Source organism: Psammomys obesus, unplaced genomic scaffold (genome assembly GCF_907164565.1).
Source record: "Psammomys obesus unplaced genomic scaffold, mPsaObe1.curated_primary_1811, whole genome shotgun sequence".
In the NCBI taxonomy this organism is placed as follows: Eukaryota; Metazoa; Chordata; class Mammalia; order Rodentia; family Muridae; genus Psammomys; species Psammomys obesus.
The window spans coordinates 46,855,198-46,873,571 of record NW_026596051.1 but is presented as its reverse complement, the minus strand read 5'-3'; the positions used below and the strand labels follow the sequence as shown (position 1 = coordinate 46,873,571).

At 44.8% G+C, this 18,374-nt stretch overlaps 1 protein-coding gene across 1 annotated transcript in view; it reads right to left on the bottom strand.

Annotated features, from left to right (window-relative positions):
• Nucleotides 1–2,788: 2,788 nt before the first annotated feature.
• The window catches only part of Klb (klotho beta), a 33,065-nt gene continuing 17,479 nt past the window's right edge, over nucleotides 2,789–18,374 (bottom strand). The window contains exons 2-5 of the mRNA XM_055624303.1: nucleotides 14,243–14,747; nucleotides 11,151–11,419; nucleotides 7,002–8,145; nucleotides 2,789–4,417 (exon numbers count right to left, since the gene is read on the bottom strand). Of these exons, the coding sequence (XP_055480278.1) occupies nucleotides 4,029–4,417; nucleotides 7,002–8,145; nucleotides 11,151–11,419; nucleotides 14,243–14,747 (2,307 nt within the window). The 3' untranslated portion in view covers nucleotides 2,789–4,028. The remainder of the gene's footprint in view (nucleotides 4,418–7,001; nucleotides 8,146–11,150; nucleotides 11,420–14,242; nucleotides 14,748–18,374) is intronic.

Below are 18,374 nucleotides of genomic sequence, written 5' to 3'. Positions count from 1 at the left end.
AACTTTCTTGGACAAGGTCTGCTACGATGGCCTCAAATTCCACCTTGCCTCCACATACTCTGCTCTGGTCACAGGCAAGTACTGCCACACCTAGCTTTTAATCGTTGCCCTTTACCTTGTGTTTGAGGCAATCTTTAGTACCCAGTCCACCTCTGCCTGTGTATGTGCCTGAATATTTGCTTGTGATTGGCAGCCATTTGATGGAGTTGTGAGTACTGAGAGCTGAACTCTTCAAGAGCAGCACTATATGTAGTTCCTTTTATCTCCAGCCCTGCCTTTATTTTTTTCTTTTTTAAGAGTGCTTGCTACTTGATGCTCTCTGGCTCCTCAAGGCAGTAGAGGCCCTGTCTCAAACAAAAGAGCCAGGTTGTAGTTGAGTTGTCAGGATGCATTCCCAGCACTGCATATAGTTGTTGCATGTTCCTCTCTGTAATGACTTGGCAGAGATGGAAGCAGAAGGACTTAAGAGCTTCCAGACAGGCTAAATAAACTACTGAAGGCAATATTTAAAAGACTTAGTGAAAGGTTTATTGAATATGTAAAATGTATTCGATTGAGTTAGATACTTTCCTCAGTATCAGAAGTCAAACGTAGGACCGTTGTGTGCTAGGCAAGTACTAAGTCCCCCGTCCATGTCTTGGAGAATCTCAGTGCATTTACTATCACTGAAGTAATGATTTTCATATGATCACTACACGCACCCTGAGTGGCAACAAGAAAACATTGGAGTAAGAACTGTAATTGGATTCAGCAAGGTAAGTTTGTGAAGAAGGAACATGTTCTGAGCTTAGCTTATGAGAACAACTGTTAAATAGGAAAGGTGATGGAACATTCTGTAGCTCCTGCATAGTACAGTTGAGGCAGGAGGATCAGAAATTCTCAGTCATCCTGAGATAATGTTTAAAGCTATCTTGGGCTATGTAATAAATGAGGCTTTGTCACAGAAACATAGTGATGGTTACTGGAGTTGGCAACTAACTGAATATGGCAGTAGACATCTGAAGTCCCAGCTCTCTGATGCAAGATGATTGCTACTAGTTTGAGGCCTGCATGGTCAGCAGCGACACTCAGTTGCTATGCAAAAGCCTAAATCTGTTCAACTAAGTTGTTTCAAAGTTCTTTATTACCTCTACTGCCTGCTGCACTTTCCAAGGCTAACATGGAGATTTATAACTTAATATACTTTTATCAATAGTTTTTCTGGAGTGAATTCATGTGACTTGAAAAACCTGAGTGGTTAAGGCTTGTTGCTCTCGCAGAGGAATTAGCTTTTATTCCCAGCACCCATGTGAAAGGCTCACAACTCTAAATCGCAGTTCCAGGAGATCTAGTGTACTTTTTTGACCTCTAAAGGTAGTACCAGGTGTACATCCGTACATACATGTAAGTAAGAAGTGATTCACAGCTTTTCTATGTGGCTAACAACTCTAGCCAACTGTAATGGGTGTCATTGCACACTTCTCAAAGGGAGTAGAAGATTCTTTGCTAGTGTTAGAGCCTGCCATGGTATCACATGCTTTTAATCCCAGCATTTAGGAGGCAGAGGCAGGTGGATCTCTTGAGTTTGAGGCCAGCCTGGTCTACACAGAGAAACTGTCAAGAACAAAACAACCTGTTAAAGTTGGAGAGATGGCTCTGTGGTTATGGGTATTGGCTATTAAAGGACACAGGTTCAGTTTCCAGCACCCATGTTTGCTCGCCTGTAGCCCCACCTATAGGGATCTGATATCTTTCCTGGTATCTGGAAACAAAGTGCATATATGTGTGCAGGCTGAAGAAGACAGTACAGCCACTCCTGATGAGACCTGATAGGCTAGGGTCAGATGGAGGGGAGGAGGACTTCGCCTTCAGTGGACTGTGGGAGGGGCCTACACTGGGCTACAAAGTGAATAAATTGTAATAAAGGAAAAACTTCAGCAGGCAAGGTATGGCTGTGGGAACAGAAAAGCAGATATCTGCTGTTAGATTTGGCTACTCCAATAGCAGCTTTATTTCTCATCACTTTTTCATAGATCTATTTTGTGTATGTTAATGCTCTTATCTGCATGTATACCCGCACACCAGGAGAGGGCACCAGATCACATTATAGATAGTTGTGCACGACCATGTGGTTACTGGGAATTGAACTCAGGACCTTTGAACGAGCAGACAGTGTTCTTAACCACTCATCTCTCCAGCCCTCTCGCTTTTTCATGTGCTGTCTCTTTGTATGATATTTTTTTTAAAAAGTTAGTGCTGATTATAAGAATTCTAATACAGCTGAGCCATGGTGCGTGCACTCTAATCCCAGAGGCAGAGGCCAGCCTAGTGTGCAGAGAGAGTTCTGGGACAGACAGGGCTCCACAAAGAAACCCTGTCTTGTAAAGAATCCTGATTATGCCTTAAATTTGGCATCTAACAATAGATAGACCTGAAGTACAATTAAAATCACCTTACCTTTTAGGATGGCTCTGTGAGTGGGTACACATTCAAATGATCCCTCGTGTCTGTGATCAAGTCAAGCATGGCTCCTTAGGTGTAAATACCCAAGGAGTGCTAGCTTTCAAAGGGAGTATGTAAAAGACAGCTAGCTCATTCAAACTAACGTGCTGGATTCATCAGAGTCACAGTTACGGGCTGCAGATTTCCTGTGTGCCAGAGTTAGGAAGCTCTGGGGGACAGCAGGACTCTACGAATAATGGTATGGTCCTTTGAGCATCGTTGCTAATCCATAGTGAAATCTGTATCTTTGAAATTTTCCTAAGTGTGCCAAATCTTGTCACTTCAAAAAAAAAAAAAAAAATCAGGATAAGAGTAAAGCCAGTTTATTTTAAAATGGGAATTGCTGTACTGTAAAGCTACAGGAAAAGCTACAACGTGAACTTTCTTCGCAGATACCTGGTCTAGTTACCCTTCATCCTGTCATCTTCCCTCTACATGAGTTCAGAAGCCCGCCAAGCAGTGGTGGGGCACACCTTTAAGCCCAGCACAGAGGAGGCAGAGGCAAGCAGATCTTGCCTCTGAGTTTGAGACCAGCCTTGTCTACAAAGTGAGTCCAGGACAGGCAGGACTTGATTACACAGTGAAAACCTGTCTCCGAAAACAAAAAAAAATCAGAAGTCCAAGCTGGGTAAGGTGGCACATGGCTTTAAGGTAGGCAAATGTAGGTGGTTCTCCGAGTTTAAGATTAGCCTGGTCTACAGAGTAAGTTCCTGGACGACCTGTGGGCTCTAAGGCTATATAGAGAAACCCTGTCTTGAACCCCCCCCCCCAAAAAAAAAAAAATCAGAAGTCCAGTAAGAGCTCAAAAGTTTGGATGTTTAAGAAGTGCTTGATTTTTTTTTTTTTTTAAGGCAAGCTAAACTTGGTGTGTTTTAAATCCTATGCTTTAACTGCCTATATCCATGATGTAAATCCACTTGTGTAAATCATGATGTGAAATCCTGTTGTGTCTCTACATTCTGTCTGAGGCCTGCCCTAACCGAAATAGAGAGCACCTTGATAGAAGTGACAGAGTATGTCACTAACTGTCCAGTTTAAAGAATAGTTTTAGCCAGACATGGGGATGCACACCTTTAATCGCGGCACTCAAAAGACGGAGGCAGGTGGATCTTTGTGAGTTCAAGGCCAGCCTGGTCTACATAGTGAATTCCAGGACAGCCAGAGCTACATAATAAATCCTGTCTCAAAACAACAGCAACAAAAAATAGCTTTAAACTATGAAGTCTAAAACAACAAAATTTCATCTTTTAAAATCAATTCCTTTACCGTGAATAGTGATTGCTATTTACAGAAGAAAGCTAGAGAAAAATTATGTGAAACAGCGTTTTACACTTCCTGAAGCAGTGTTTGGGGTCATGCCCGCAGTGACAGTCAGGATGAAACCTTCAGCTCACAGAACTAAAGTCACTGATTGTCAGTCCCTAAGGGAATGATTTGAACCACACTGCAAAGGCATCGATTGTCATCACCTTAGTTACAGCTGTCTCTCAGATTGTACATTACCAGTATGTGGAACTGGAGTGACTCTTTATGACAGAAACAATGGGTTAGTTAAGAACTCTGCTTTGGCCTTTCTTTAAAGGTATAGTTTGTAAGTTCCTTGCTTTCCGAAATGTTCTTCTCTTTCGATGATGAAAGATGGTGATTGATAGCAGTAGAGCCAGAGTGGAGATGAAGCAACAACCGAAGAAGACTAGTGCCCTCTTCTGCTCTAGAAACGAGCAGATGGCACACTCTGTGTCTTCTGGAGGCTGACGGCATGCAGAACTGCTGTTCTCAGGGGGGAAGCCACTGCTGCTGATCAGCTTGCTATAAAGCTGCACAGAGGACTTAGCTTTGAAGTCAGATGTGAAAAATCCAAATCTAGGCTTAGACTTCTCTTCAGTCAGTTTGAATGCATAATAGCCTTTGATTTTGACCTTGTCAATAAGGTATGCTGGAAAAACAAAACAAAACAAAACATTGTTGATCACAAATATATCTTCGAATAAGAATTTAGTTTTCATTGAAACTAAGGTCATGTCAATAAAAGTCATGAAGTCATGATCTCACTGAAGATTTTGTTTTGGAGACAGGGTGTCACATCATCCAGGCTGGCCTCCAACTTCCTATGAAAGCTGAACATGACCATGAACTTCTGGTCTTCCAGCCATTCCCTCTGGAGTGCTGGCATTGCATGCTTTTGCCACTATGCCTGGCTTATGTGTGTTAGGGATCTATGGCGGGGCTTTATCTAGCACAGGCAAGACAGACATGCTACCAGCTATGTCCCTGGCCCTTGTTTGTTGATGCTAATCCCCAGAGTACTGTGGTCCTCGGCCTTTCTAACGCTGCGACCCCTTACTACAGTTCATGTTTTGGTGACCCCAACCCTAACATTACTTTGTTGTTACTTCATAACTAGTTTTGCTATGGTTGTGAATCATAATGTAAATATCTGATATGCAGATGGCCTTAGGGAACCCCGGGAAAGAGTCACTTGAACCCCAAAAGGGTCTCAGCCCACAGATTGAGAACTGCTACCAAATCATTTTGTGTGTGTGTGAGGGTGTGTGTTTGTGTGTTTTGTTTTTTGAGGCCAGGTTTCTCTGTCCTGGACTTGCTTTGTAGACCAGGCTGGCCTCGAACTCAGAGAACCACTTGCCTCTGACTCCCTGAGTACTGGGATTAACAGTGTGCACCACTGCACCTGACACAACATTTCCATATAGTGGGCAGTCTATCCCAAGGAAGTAATTAGAAATGATATTTCTGGGGCTGGAAAGATAGCTCAGAGGTTAAGAGCAATGGCTGCTCTTCCAGAGGCCTTGAGTTCAGTTCCCAGCAACCACATGGTGGCTCACAACCATCTACACTGGTATGCTTGCCCTCTTCAGGCAAGCAGGTGTACATGCAGATAGAACATTAAAAATAAATCTTTTTTTTTTTTTAAAAAAAAAAAAGATTTCTATACAAAGATAAATATTTCAGTGGGGTGCTACTCTCACCTAAAGAAGGGTGGCTGAATACATGAAGATATGTATTTGTATGTGTGTATATTATTGTTTTTTGTTTTTTAACTTTTTAAAGATTGATTTATGTTTCTATATATGAGCACTCTTATCTGAATATATGCCTGTATGACACAAGAGAGCATCAGATCCCGTTATGGATGGTTGTGAAACACCATGTGGTTGTTGGGAATTGAACTCAGGACTTCGGGAAGAGCAACCAGTACTCTTAACCACTGAGCCATCTCTCCAGCTCCCTAAATTATTTCATTTTTTATGTGCATTAGTTTGAAGGTATCAGACCCTTGGAATTGGCATTACCGACAGTTGTGAGATGCCATGTGGGCTCTGGAAACTGAACTCAGGTCCTTTGAAAGAGCAGACAGTGTTCTTAACCACTGAGCCATCTCTCTAGTCCCTGTTCTTGTTTTTGAGGCAGAGTTTTTCTGTGTAGCTCTGCCTGTTCTGGAGCTCTCTTTGGAGACCAGGCTGGCTTCAAACTCATAGACATCTGCCTGCCTCTGCTGGGATTAAAGGTGTGCTCCACTGCCACTTGGCACATTCATAAGAATTTTGTTGTTTTTTTTGGGGGGAGGAGGGAGCATTAGAGTTTTAACAACATGGAACACATCTAATGTTTTCAAAAGTTAGGGCAGGAAGTGTTACACATGCCTGCAATCTCAAGTGGAGGAAACAGATAAGAGAGCAGGGGTTCGTGATCGTCCTAGGATATATGAAGGAAACCCTGTCTCAAAGAAAAAATCAGTTAGACATGGCTGTTTTGTGGTTCAGTAATAGATTGGTTGCTTAAAGCAACACATAAAGCCCTGGCTTTGAACCCCAGGACCACAAAGAAGAAAGTTGCATGAGGTTCTTTGTTAAATCCTCAGCTCCACACAAAAAGAAAAGTTAGGGATATGGGGATAGCTTTTTAGTACAGCCAGATGGAACCTTGGTTCAACTCCCCAAACAAACAACAAAGATTATCTGCAAAAGCCTAATAGCCTCAGCCCAATTGTATTACAATACAATTAACTGTATCTAGGATGCTCACTGGAAATAACCCAAAATTGATGGTGCCACTTTATAAAAGACCACCTGTAGTGGCCAAGGTCTGTAATCCCACCTCTTGGAAGGCTGAGGCAGTAGGCTCTCAAGGCCAGCTTGGGTTACCAGTTAGGCCCTGTCCAAAAAACATGAAGGAAGAAAGTAAAAATTTAAAATATAGCCAGGAGGTGGTGGTGCACACCTTTAATCCTAACACCCAGAAGGTAGAGGCAGGCAGATCCCTGTAGGTTTGAAGCCAGCCTGGCCTATATAGCAAGTTCTAAGTCAGGACTACATAGAGACATGGTCTCAAACAAAGCAAAAATTAAAAATTCAATAATAAAGGCCTATTGTAAGAAGACAACCCAGTGGACAGGCACCAGGGGTCACAAGTCCAAGTCTCTGGTGATCTCTGTGCCCAGGCTGTCATTGCTGGCAGTTCATGAACCTCTCCCACCTATACGTGAATGCCCCAGACCTGACCTTTCAGGGCCTCCTGGATGTATTTCTCCAAGTAGTACTTTCGGATCTGATCATTCTCCAGAGCCAGATCATCAATGCCGTTGGCTGTGATATAGATGTCCATGTCCCCGTAGTTCCTCCGGATCCACCCAAGCAGCTTGCGCGCTCCCCAAGGCGTTACCGCCAGGCGACCGGGGGAGCTCAGGCGAGTGATGTCCTGCAGGAACTGGATGTCCCTGTCTGCGGCAGAGTAGTTGCCATTCAGGGGCTTGTGTATCACGAACCTAGTAGTGAAGTGGTTCAGTGCGTAGAAGTCGATGGTGCCCTTCACCAGCCTGCTCTCCTTCGAGGTGAAGCGGGGCAGGACTGAGCTGGACAGCCCTCGATGGTTCTTGGAGGCAATGTACTCCTTCATGGCCAACGGGTAGTCACCAGTCTTGAAGAGTGGATCTGCAAACCAGGCGATCTCAAACTGGAGGAAGCGCTCAGCTGCCTTCCAGTGTGAATCCACATAGGGGTTGGCAGGTTCCGCCCAGTCGGAATGTAGGGACAGCGACACAGCCCCACGCTGGACTGGCCTATACTGCCTGTCATAGAGGTGCCAGACCTGGGCATGGGCAATCATCAGGTTGTGGGCTGCACGGTAGGTGTCATTACTCGTGCGGTTGTACATGTCACTCAGTCTATTGGGCTCGTTGATGGTGATCCAGAGCTTCACCAAGTCCCCCAGCTCCTGGAAGCACAGCGCTGCGTAGCCCTGGAAGGCCTTGGTGGTATATGAGTTTAGCCATCCCCCACTGCTCAGAAGCGGCATGGGGAGGCCTAGATGGGGGTGGGTCGGGTGGTACAGGGTCACCATGGGGGAGACGCCCAGCTTCAGCCCTTCGCTCACCACACACCTATAGTACCTTAGCACTTGTCTGTTAACTTTAGACACATTGCCGGTGGGAAGGATAGCGGTCCAGTCCAGAGCGAACTGGTAATGGGTGACTTTCATTTTTACCAACATGTCAACTCGTTTTTTGATGCTCACATAATCTGTGCATTCAGATGGTCTTGTTTTTAGCCTTACCCCTTCCACTGGGTGTAGCAATCTGTTGCCAGTGGCATTCCACACATACAGGTGAGGATCAGTAAACTGTGGTGAGGAAACCATAAACTCCGGCTGTGGAAAACAAACACATTCAGGTAAATCAAGTGTGGCTCCCAGCAGATGCCGCCCTCTCAGATCGGAAGAACTGAGCCTTACCAAGCTACACAATAGAATAAAAAAAGAACTTTGTCCTTCCTAATGGTCTCTGTGTTCTGGCTGTTCCTGTTGGTAACATGGAAGAAAAGGCCTTATCCTTCTAGCCCTTCAGTTCTCCAGAAAGACCAGGAGATTCAGGGCAAGAACCACACACAGGGAAGAAAGAACAGTTGTTTAAGGAGCCATTTTCTAGCTCATCTGACCTAAAAATCCAGGTTATACAGTATCTCCCATAATGGGTTTAAATGCATCAGGATTGGCTTGGTACCCTCAGTTGAATGTAACTGTGGAGGACAGATTCCGAGCTCTATCCTAAGTTGATGGCAAAGGTAAAAATGAGGTTGTAAAGGAGTCGCTGAGAGCAGCACGTGCATTCAGAGGAGGCTGGCTGGCACGCCTCCCAGGAAGTGGCTGTGGGGTGGAGTTGGCAATAGGTGGTGGTGACCCTTCCATGTACTGACCACAACCCTCAGCAGTCCTTGTTTGAAAAGTCCAAGTGACAGCCCAGAGTAGTGGTATGTGTATATAACCTCGGCTCTCAAGAGGCTGAGGCAGGGGGACTGCTGTAAGTTTGAGGCCAGCCTGAGCTATATAGCAGAGACCCTATCTCCTTTAAAAAAAGAAATTAAATAAAAGGGAAGGAAGGCCCAGAACATCACATTTTCATGCAGTACCTCCTCCACCATGTGTCTGTGAGCGCTCGCTCCACAGGAAAGAGTATGGAATGTTCTCTCTATGCAAGGAGCTTCAGTTATGAGGGGGAACGACAGTAAAATAACCCCAAATCCTGAAGACTGACCTTTTGATCTTCCTGGCTTTTCACCTCAGAGAGGCACGAGCTCTTCTGTCTTACTTTTCCTTTCCTTTCCTTTCAATTTCTTTCTTTCTCTCTTTTTTTCTGGGGGTGGTGGTGGTAGAGGAGCGTTGGGTTGGGCTCACACAACCAGGCCATCCTTAAATGTAGTAAGTTCCAGAGGATGACCTGGAACTCCTGCCTCTTTTGTCTCCACTCCCCAGTTACTGCGATGCTGGGCAGGCACTGGGCCGACTAAACTCCATCCTCAGCCTCACTTTCCTCTTTGACCTTGGGCTACACAACCATATGGGGATGGTTCTGTGTTACCCACTTCCCAGGTGCACTGTAATGACTAGAGCGACACTCTAGGAAGGGTGGATGTCTCCACTGGAACCCATCATACAAAGGTGACTTGGGTTTAGTTCCAGGAGATCAGTGCTGCAGAGACAGAAACCCTGTCTCAAAAAACCAAAAATAAAATAAAGCAAAATAAATCAAAAGTTGTAAGAAAAACATTTCCAAATTTAAGATTAATTAGAGCAAGGAAAAATTCTGTACTTGGGTTAAAGTTCTTTCCCCCATGCGAGTGAATTAAATGCACCAGGAAAACTGATAATTAACCTTTGGTAAATATTTTCCTTCTAATTGTTTTCTCATGTGTCATCTTTCATAGTCTAATTACATAGCCATATTACTGCCCACTTGCCATCTGCCAAGCAGTTATCTAGAACATTAAGCTGAGAGAACATTGGTCATGTGAGCATGAAGTTTAATCTGTATATAATGAATTACTTGAGCAGTCTTTCCAGCCTCGGCCAGCTCGAACATCCCATCCCGGGACTGTTGAGATGTTTACAAAAGGTAACTTTGCCACAAAACAAGGCAAGAGCAAACAAAACGCTCTGCTCCTTACCCCAGGAAACCCTAGCTGTAAACAACATGTGTGATCATCTACTGAGAGACCACATAGAGATCATGTATTCTAGCTGGAGCGTAGTGGCAAATGCCTGTAATCCCAGCACTTGTGGAGGCAGAGGCAGGTGGATCTCTGGGAGTTCAAGGCCAGCATAGTCTACATAGGGAGTTCCAGGACAGCCAAGGCTACACAGAGAACCCTACCTCAAAAAACAAAACAAAAAACAACCAAACAACAAAAAAGCCAAAACAGCAACAACAAGAGATGATGCACACTAAATGGAAGAGCCATCTGGAGAAGGGTAAGGTGCAATGTGGAGGTGAGCATGGCCAAAGTGCATTTTCTTCACATGCAATAAGGTGAGACCAACACAACACCATTTCATATAATTACTGTGTGCCAATAAAACCAGTGGATTCAGGCTGGGGAGGTGGCTCGCAGGGGGAGCATTATTCACTAAGCCCGGTGACCCTAGTTCAATCCCTGGAAACCGTAAAGAACTAACTCGGCAAATTTGTTCTCTAACCTCCACATGTGCCATGATATGTACTACATACATATACAGTTAAATGTAATAGAATTAAAAACCCACACAACCCGGGGTTCAGAGACGGCTCATCAGTTCAGAGCACCCACAGGGATGCTCATAGCCAAATATAGTTCCAGTCATAGGGGATCCGATGCCCTCTTCTGGCCTCTGTGGGCAGCAGGCATACAGACATATATGTAAGCAAAACATCTGTGGTGGTTTGAAAGAAAATGGCCCCATAGGCTCATAGGGAGTGACACCAGCAGGAGGTGTGGCCTTGTTGGAGAAAGTGTTTCTCAGTCTCCTTCTGCTGCCTTAGGGTCCAGGTGGAGAACTCTCAGCCCCTTCCCCAGCCCCACGAGTGCCTGGGCCTTGCCACACTTCCCACCACAATGATGATGGGCTGAAGCTCTGGACTGTAAGCCAGGCCCAATTCAAGGTTTTTCTTTATGACAGTTGCTGTGGGCCAGCCTGGTCCACAAAGTGAGTCCAAGACAGCCAGGGCTGCACAGAGAAAAACCCTGTCTTGGGGGGGGGGGGGGGGGAAGAGTTGCCATGGTCATGGTGTCTCTTTATATCAATAGAACAGTGGCTAGGTCAGTATCCATAGGCATAACACGTGTAAAAACATATTGTGTATTGTCTCTCTTAGTGTGGTTAATTTAGAAGTAGCCGCTTACCTTAAGAACAGACTCAGTGACTCCCCAGGAGAAGTCACAGGGAAACTGGCCCTGCATGTCTGGCGTGGACTCTTTCGAAGGGAAACCGTTTTCCCGTATGATCTGTTTGTAGTAATGTGCCGAGGACTTGGGCTTCCTTTCTTTCTGCTCGCTGTTAAAATCCACATAAAACAGCCCGCGTCGAGTAGTGTAGGCATCCTGCCATTCAAAGCCGTCCAGGAGAGTCCAGGCTGTATAACCAAAAACTCGTACCTCATCAAACTTAATTGCTGCACAGAGAAGAGGAAGCAGGGATTTTTTTTCAGAGGGCTAAACATTCTAGATCATGTTTATAGCTTCATTCACAATGTGCCAAGGCATGGCCCATTACAAAAGTAGCACTTTTCCTAAATATCAGGCCTTTTAAATAAAACCTAAAATTGTTGGTTTGAGGCCAGCAAAATGGCTACGTCAGTAAAGGTACCTGCTACAAAGCCTGACAACTTGAGCCAGAGACTAGCATGGTAGAAGGAGAGACCCAAGTCCTAAAAGTTGTGCACTCACACACTCAAAGCAAATAAACGGTCTGCATTATGTACCTGAGTGAATGACAGTTGAAGGATCTCATTGAAAACATTCCTGATAGTTAACAAATTTTAATCACATTGTTTATAACGGATGCCCTTAATCTCAATACTCAGGAAGCAGAGGTAGGCAGACCTCTGAGTTCAAGGTTGGTTCGGTCTACATATTGAGTTCCAGGTCAGACAGAGCTATGTAGTGTGATTCTATCTCAAATTTAAAAAAGAAAAGGGGGGAGTGTGGCATGGTGATTTCAAAGCCTTTGGGGGACAGAGGTTGACTGGTGACCTAGAGTCTCTCATTCCGAGTTTGGGTTGCTTTCTGTTTGTGTACAACTGTCCAGGCTGTGAAATTGTCCTTCAGGGACTGCAATACCCCAGCTCGCAGAAAGAACATCAGCAACTGTAGGCAGAAGGCGCGGAAGCAGAGACGTGTTGTGTGAAGCAGCTGGGCTGAAGGGCAGCAGGCCCAAGGCCAGGTCCCACTCTGTCCCTGGGCGGGGGCTATTGGGCAAGGTTTGGAACCTTAGTCACCTCATTTGCAAACAGCAAATACTGGAAAAGATGTTCTCTAAGGACTTTTTCAGCTTTAAAACTATGGGAGCCAGGCATAAAGGCATGCATTTTTGATCCTGGCATTCTGGAGGCAGAGGCAGATCTGTTCAAGGCTGGCCTGGTCTCCAATAAAAACTGAAATTAGCCCTGAATCATTTTAAATTTTTTATTATTTTTATTTTATTTAATATGTAGGAGTGTTTTGCCTGCATGTTTATCCGTGAACTCCCTGTGTGTCTGTGTCCAGGGAGGCCAGAACAGGGCATCAGATGCCCTGGAATTGCAGCTACAGACAAGTGTGAGCTAGAAGACAGTGCCCTTAACTGCTGAGCCATCTCCTCAGGTCCCCTTAAATAATTTTTCTTAAAAACTTTCATTTTTCTCACAGAAATGCCTCATTTCTGCATTTTGGGACCTTATCATTGACATTGTTTTCTAAAAGGTAGAAAATCCACTTTTTGAAAGAAAGGTGGAAAACCATGACAGGAGGTTCCAAAAGGACAAGTGTGTTTCAGCAGGTTGTGGTGCTGGCCCTGGGCGGCGTTCTGCTGTGAGGAAGGGTGGGAGAGAGCCCCCTTCTGCCCAAGGGCACACTCTTGACCTGGGGCCTGTGGGAAGTGTCCTGTGAGGCCCCGAGTGCATGTCCCAGGGCTGGGTGTGGCAGTGTTCTGTGTTTTTCCTTTTTGCAGGGTGCAGTGGGAGATTGGGAGAAGAGCCCACTCTCTGAAAACCCTTCCTGAAACCTCGTGCCGGTAGGAGCCGGGACTTCTCCCCACACTTAGGACTTACTTAAGTTATAGTTTATGAATTGTGATGAGGGAAGTGTGTGTGTGCATGTGTGTAGGTAAGTGATGTGTGTTTGTGTGCACACATGCATGTTGCCTGTGGGTGTGGGGGGGGGTGAAGTCACTCCTCAGTACATGTGTGAGGACAACTTGCTGAGGTCACTTCTCTCTTCCCATCACGTGATTCCCTGGATTGGAGTCAGGGGTCTGGCCTGTGGGGTGGGGCAAGTGCCTTTCCCTGGCTGAGCCACCTCACCAGGCCTGCACAGCTGTCCAGATGAGTCACCTCCCTAACCCCTGTGTTAGGACTTCTACAGACAGCTAGCTGCACAGCTGGGGAATGAGTCCCACTGGAATAGAGCCCAGCTTTGACAGGAACACAGCTGGAGCTGTTGGGCCTCATTATCCACCAGCCTATAGGTGTCACTACTGAATGAGGTGACATTTAGGTAAGAAGAAATCTCCAAGAGAGGAGTAGAAATGGCTCTGTTTTGGTTTTAGACCTTTCAATCATGTCAAAATAAAAAGGATCACAATTTAAATAAATCACTGTTTTTTGTTCGTTGTTTGTTTTTGAGACTGGGTTTCTTTGTGTGTCTCTGGCTATCTTGGAACTAGCTCAGTAGATCTGCCTAACTCTGCCTCCCAAGTGCTGGGATTAAAGGCATGCACCACCACCACATGGCAATAAACCACACTTGATGGGAAACTTTAAACATATCCCCACTGTAAAGGTACTGTGTCCTTTTTAAGGAATAAGGCTGTGGTGGCAAATGCCTGTAATCCTAGCGTTTGGAAGTGAAAACAGAAGCTCAAAGCCAATCTGGGTTATGTGAGACCCTGCCACTCACAAACAAATTTTGGTCAATAGTGAACAAAACAAAACTCAACAACAACAACAACAATCACATATTCAAACAAACAAACAAACAAACAAACAAACAACAGCAAACCCTCAGCTTGGTGGAAGCATGGCTCAGCAGTTACAAATGGTTGCAGCTCTTGCTGAGGACCTGAGTTTGGTCCCTAGCACTAATGTCAGGTGGCTTACAACTGCCTGTAATTCCAGCTGCAGGCTATCTAATGCCTTCTTGTGTCCTCCAGGAGCTCCTGTATACCTATGGCATACACTCACACAGGCAAACATATACATACATAAAATTTAAAAAAAATGAGCCAAAGTATAACCAACCTTGCAGAACCTGGTTGAGGAAATTCTTCATCATGTAGATGGCCGTGGTGTCCTCTGTCTTTATATAACTATCTGTGAACCAGCCGTTCTCCGAAATCAAGATACGAGGGTTGTCATATTCTAGTTTAATCCAATTCAGCACCTGTCTTAAGTTGAGTGATACATTCTGTCCCATTTTCATCACGGTGTTCGGGGGCCTGAAGTTGTTGGGCCCGAAGGAAAAGGCGAAGAAGTCAGCTGTGCCTCTCACCTCCTCCTTCTCTGCCTCAGAAAACACAGGTGCGATGGATCTTGTCTTCACGACCTCAGGGTATTCGCCATCCCCATGGATGGGGTTGGCAAACCAGCCAAGCACAGAAGACATGGAGTGTTGGCAGTTGATTACATCCTCCATGTTTTCTGTTCTGTTTGGTTCTATCCAGTGGGACCCCAAGGTGATGGACAGCCAGCCTTTCTGATGAGGGCGAAAGTTTTTGTTGTAGTTATGCCACACTTTTGAATGAGCCTGATGGGAAAGAAAATATCATTGGTTTTTACTGTTCTTACTCACTGGGGTTGTAACATGATTAGTAAATTCTGGGCAGTTCAAAATGTTATTTATTATTATGACATTTCCGTGTGTGTGTGTGTGTGTGTGTGTGTGTGTGTGTGTGTGTTTGCGTGTACATGCCAAGGCAAACACGTCCAGGTCAGAGAACAACTTTGGGCAGTTGGTTTTCTCCTTCCACTGTGTGGGTCCTAGAAACAAACTCATATTATTAGGCTTAGCAGCAAGCTCATTTACCCTCTGACCACGTGGATAGACCCAAAACCCAGCTTTTTCTCATGAGTTATGGAGGTTAAATTCAAGTCCTCATGCTTGTGTGGCAAGCACTTTGCTGACTGAGATATCTCCTCAGGCCTTCACTTTGGTCCTGATGTAGAAGTCCAGGACAGTGCAGGCTGCATCTTCTATAAATGGGTAACAGTCAATTGTTGTTTTAAAAAATTAAAATTCCAGCCATTCTATTTTACCAATAAAGACTCAGGAGCCAGATGCTGGGATGAAAACCTGCTAGCTCAGAGAGGCAGAGAAAACACCCAGCTGACCTTCCTTTGCAGCTCAGGTCTGGATGGAAAAAAACCAAAAGCTGATAGCCCAGGAGGAAAAGGCCAAAAAAACCCCAAGGCCAAAGACTTGCTAGTTCAAAACCCAAAAGGCTCCAAAAGCCAAAGAGCTAAAGTGCCTTCTACTTCTAAGCACTATCTTAAATATCCTTCAGTTCAAAGTCCCTCCTGCTCTTAAATCCTTGTCAGCTGGTTTCTTGCTCTGCCTCTTGACCTAGGGTTAACATTGTTAAATTCTGTATACAGAAAGCTCTTGGATTAAAGGTGACAGGGATGGTTGAACCACACCATAACCACCTGTTTACAATAAACAGAAAGTTCTTGGATGAAAGGTGTGTGATAGGGCTCAACCACACCAACCAAGAAATGGGATTTTACAGCTCACAATTTTTCGGTTCACAATGAGATCAAATATCCTGCAACAGGATATCCTACAAGCAGGTGTTATAAGGATAGGGTCCATTAGTACTGTAAATAATTTTAGAACAATACCTGGCACAGGATAAGCTTTGTATCAGCCTCAGCTACTGTGGTTGTTGTTGTTGTTATTATTATTATTTTAATATTTAGTTATTATTTATACAACATTCTGCCTGCATACCAGATCTTATCTTACTATAGATGGTTATGAGCCACCATGTGGTTGCTGGGAATTGAACTCAGGACCTTTGGAAAAACAGGGACTGTTCTTAACCTCTGAGCCATCTCTCCAGCCCCATTATTATTATTATTAGTAGTAGTAGTAGTATTGTTTTACATTTCCAGTTGTAGTTTCTTATAGCATAATCCATATCAGTTTCTGGTCTGCTTAATAGATACTTACTGAGCACTTACCCAAGGCCTGGCTTGCTCTGCCCCAAAAGGCTGAAACATAGGAACAGGCTCTTGGAAAGATATATGAAGGAGAAACACAGGAAACTCCATAAAACAAAACATGAAAAATCACCAAAAGTCAGAAGTGTGGCCCAGCAGAGCCGTGAGCTAAAGGAGAAGGGACGGAGAGAGACTCGATTCGGGCTTTAGACAGTTTAACTGCTCAAGGCTGCTTCTCTATTCTTGACACCATGGGCTGCCCTTCATGTGCAATGCAGTCACTGCGCTTCTCCTCAGTTTCTGACTCACTTCGTCCGAGACAGGGCCTCACATATCGGAGGCTGGCCTGGGACTTGACAGGTAGTGGAAGATTATGACCTTCAACTTCTGATCCTCTGGCCTCGACTGTCAGACCTCTGGGATCACCATGTCTGATTTTTGGGTGCTGGATATTGATCCAAGAGCTTTACATTCATTGGTGTTTTGCCCACATATATATCTGTATGAGGGTGTCAGATCCCCTGGAACAGGAGTTACAGGCAGTTGTGAGCTGCCATGTGGGTACTTAGAATTGAACCCAGGTCCTCAGGAAAAGCGGCCTGTGCTCATAACTACTAAGCAATTTCTTCAGCTCCATCCTGGAGAAGTTTTCTAGAGGAAGACATTGTGAGATATTACCTCAGCAGTCTGCCCATACTCAGCACCCTCACCCCTTTCTCTCTGTTTTCATTGCAGGATCCAGGAATCAGCACCAAAATGCCCAAACCATCCCAAGATTTCCTTTCTTTTAAGACAAGGACTCACAATGTACCCAAAGCTAGCTTCCAAAGCACAATCCTCCTACTCCAATCTCCCAAGGACTAGGTTTTCAGGTATAGACTGCCATATGCAATTCTAGAACTTAATGTACCCCATGTTCAGAAGTTGGCTAACACAAATTGGATTCCATGGTTTTTAGTAGATTTTTCTTTAGGTTTTTTTTTTTTTTCTTTTCTTTATTTATTTTGTTTTTGTCTTTGTTTTTTGAAACAGGGTTTCTCTGTGTAACAGAGCCCTGGCTGCTCTGGACTTGATTTGTAGACCAGGCTGGCCTCGAACTCATAGAGATCTACCTGCCTCTGCCTCCCAAGTGCTGGGATTAAAGGCATCTGCCACCACATTCAGTTTAGTTTTTTATTTTTTAAGAGAGAAAAATATCCAGTGAAGTTGGATGAGGGAGGCATCTGAGAGGAGTTGGGAGATGGGAAGGGATATTAAAATATACTGTGTAAAATTATCAATGACTAAAAGAACTGTCTAAAGCTCTTTCTTCCTGAGCTATTCTGAGGCTAGAATCACCATGGAAAGTTTTGAGGCTTGCTTCCTCTACAGCTGTGAATGGTAGACTCAAAGGGGGACTTTTCTGCCTTTTTTGTAGTCACTTAGTCCCTTAACAATGCTAAGTACTTTTATCCTTAGAAAACACAGCAGCCAGCAACTCCCCTCAGGGTTGTGCAGAGCACATGTGTAAACTACAGAGCACTGCACAGCATGAGAGTTGAGCTGTATGTTAGCTATCTCACTCACAGGATGCCATCAACACTATAGGGAGAGTGTGGTACAATCAAGATAAATGCATGACCGCACTCTGAGCCAAGCATGGCGGCAAAGGCCTGTAATCCCAGCACTTGAAGGATCAGGAGCACTTGGAGGAGGATCAGGAGTTCAAGGCTGGCCTGGACTACACGAAGCAGGGAGCCAACTCCCCAAAGGTGTCTTCTGATGTCACACATGCTTTGTAGTATGCACACACCCCTCTCTCCAATGAATGAATAGATAGATAGATAGATAGATAGATAGATAGATAGATAGATAGATAAAGAGTTTAAGAAAAAAAAACTAACAGAAGTTAGCCAGCCTAATAGGGAAGAACATGGAGGTGACTTTCTTCAAAATAGCCCTCTATTGACCCAGTAACCATAGGAAAGATGCCTCAAGTTGCGATACCGTCTCAGCCACCTCAGCATTAAGGACAGCTTAGAAGGCTCCGTTTGCACTTTTGCAACCAGGATTTCTGGATACCCATATGCACATGTGGCCATAGCCCAAGGTGACCTTCGTGCTTCCCCCTGGCTCCTGCTCCGTTGCTGGTGTTTGCATAGGCTATCGAGGTATCTGGTTATCTTTGCTCTGGACTAAAGGCAAAGCTACTTCTCATGACAAACCACAGGGG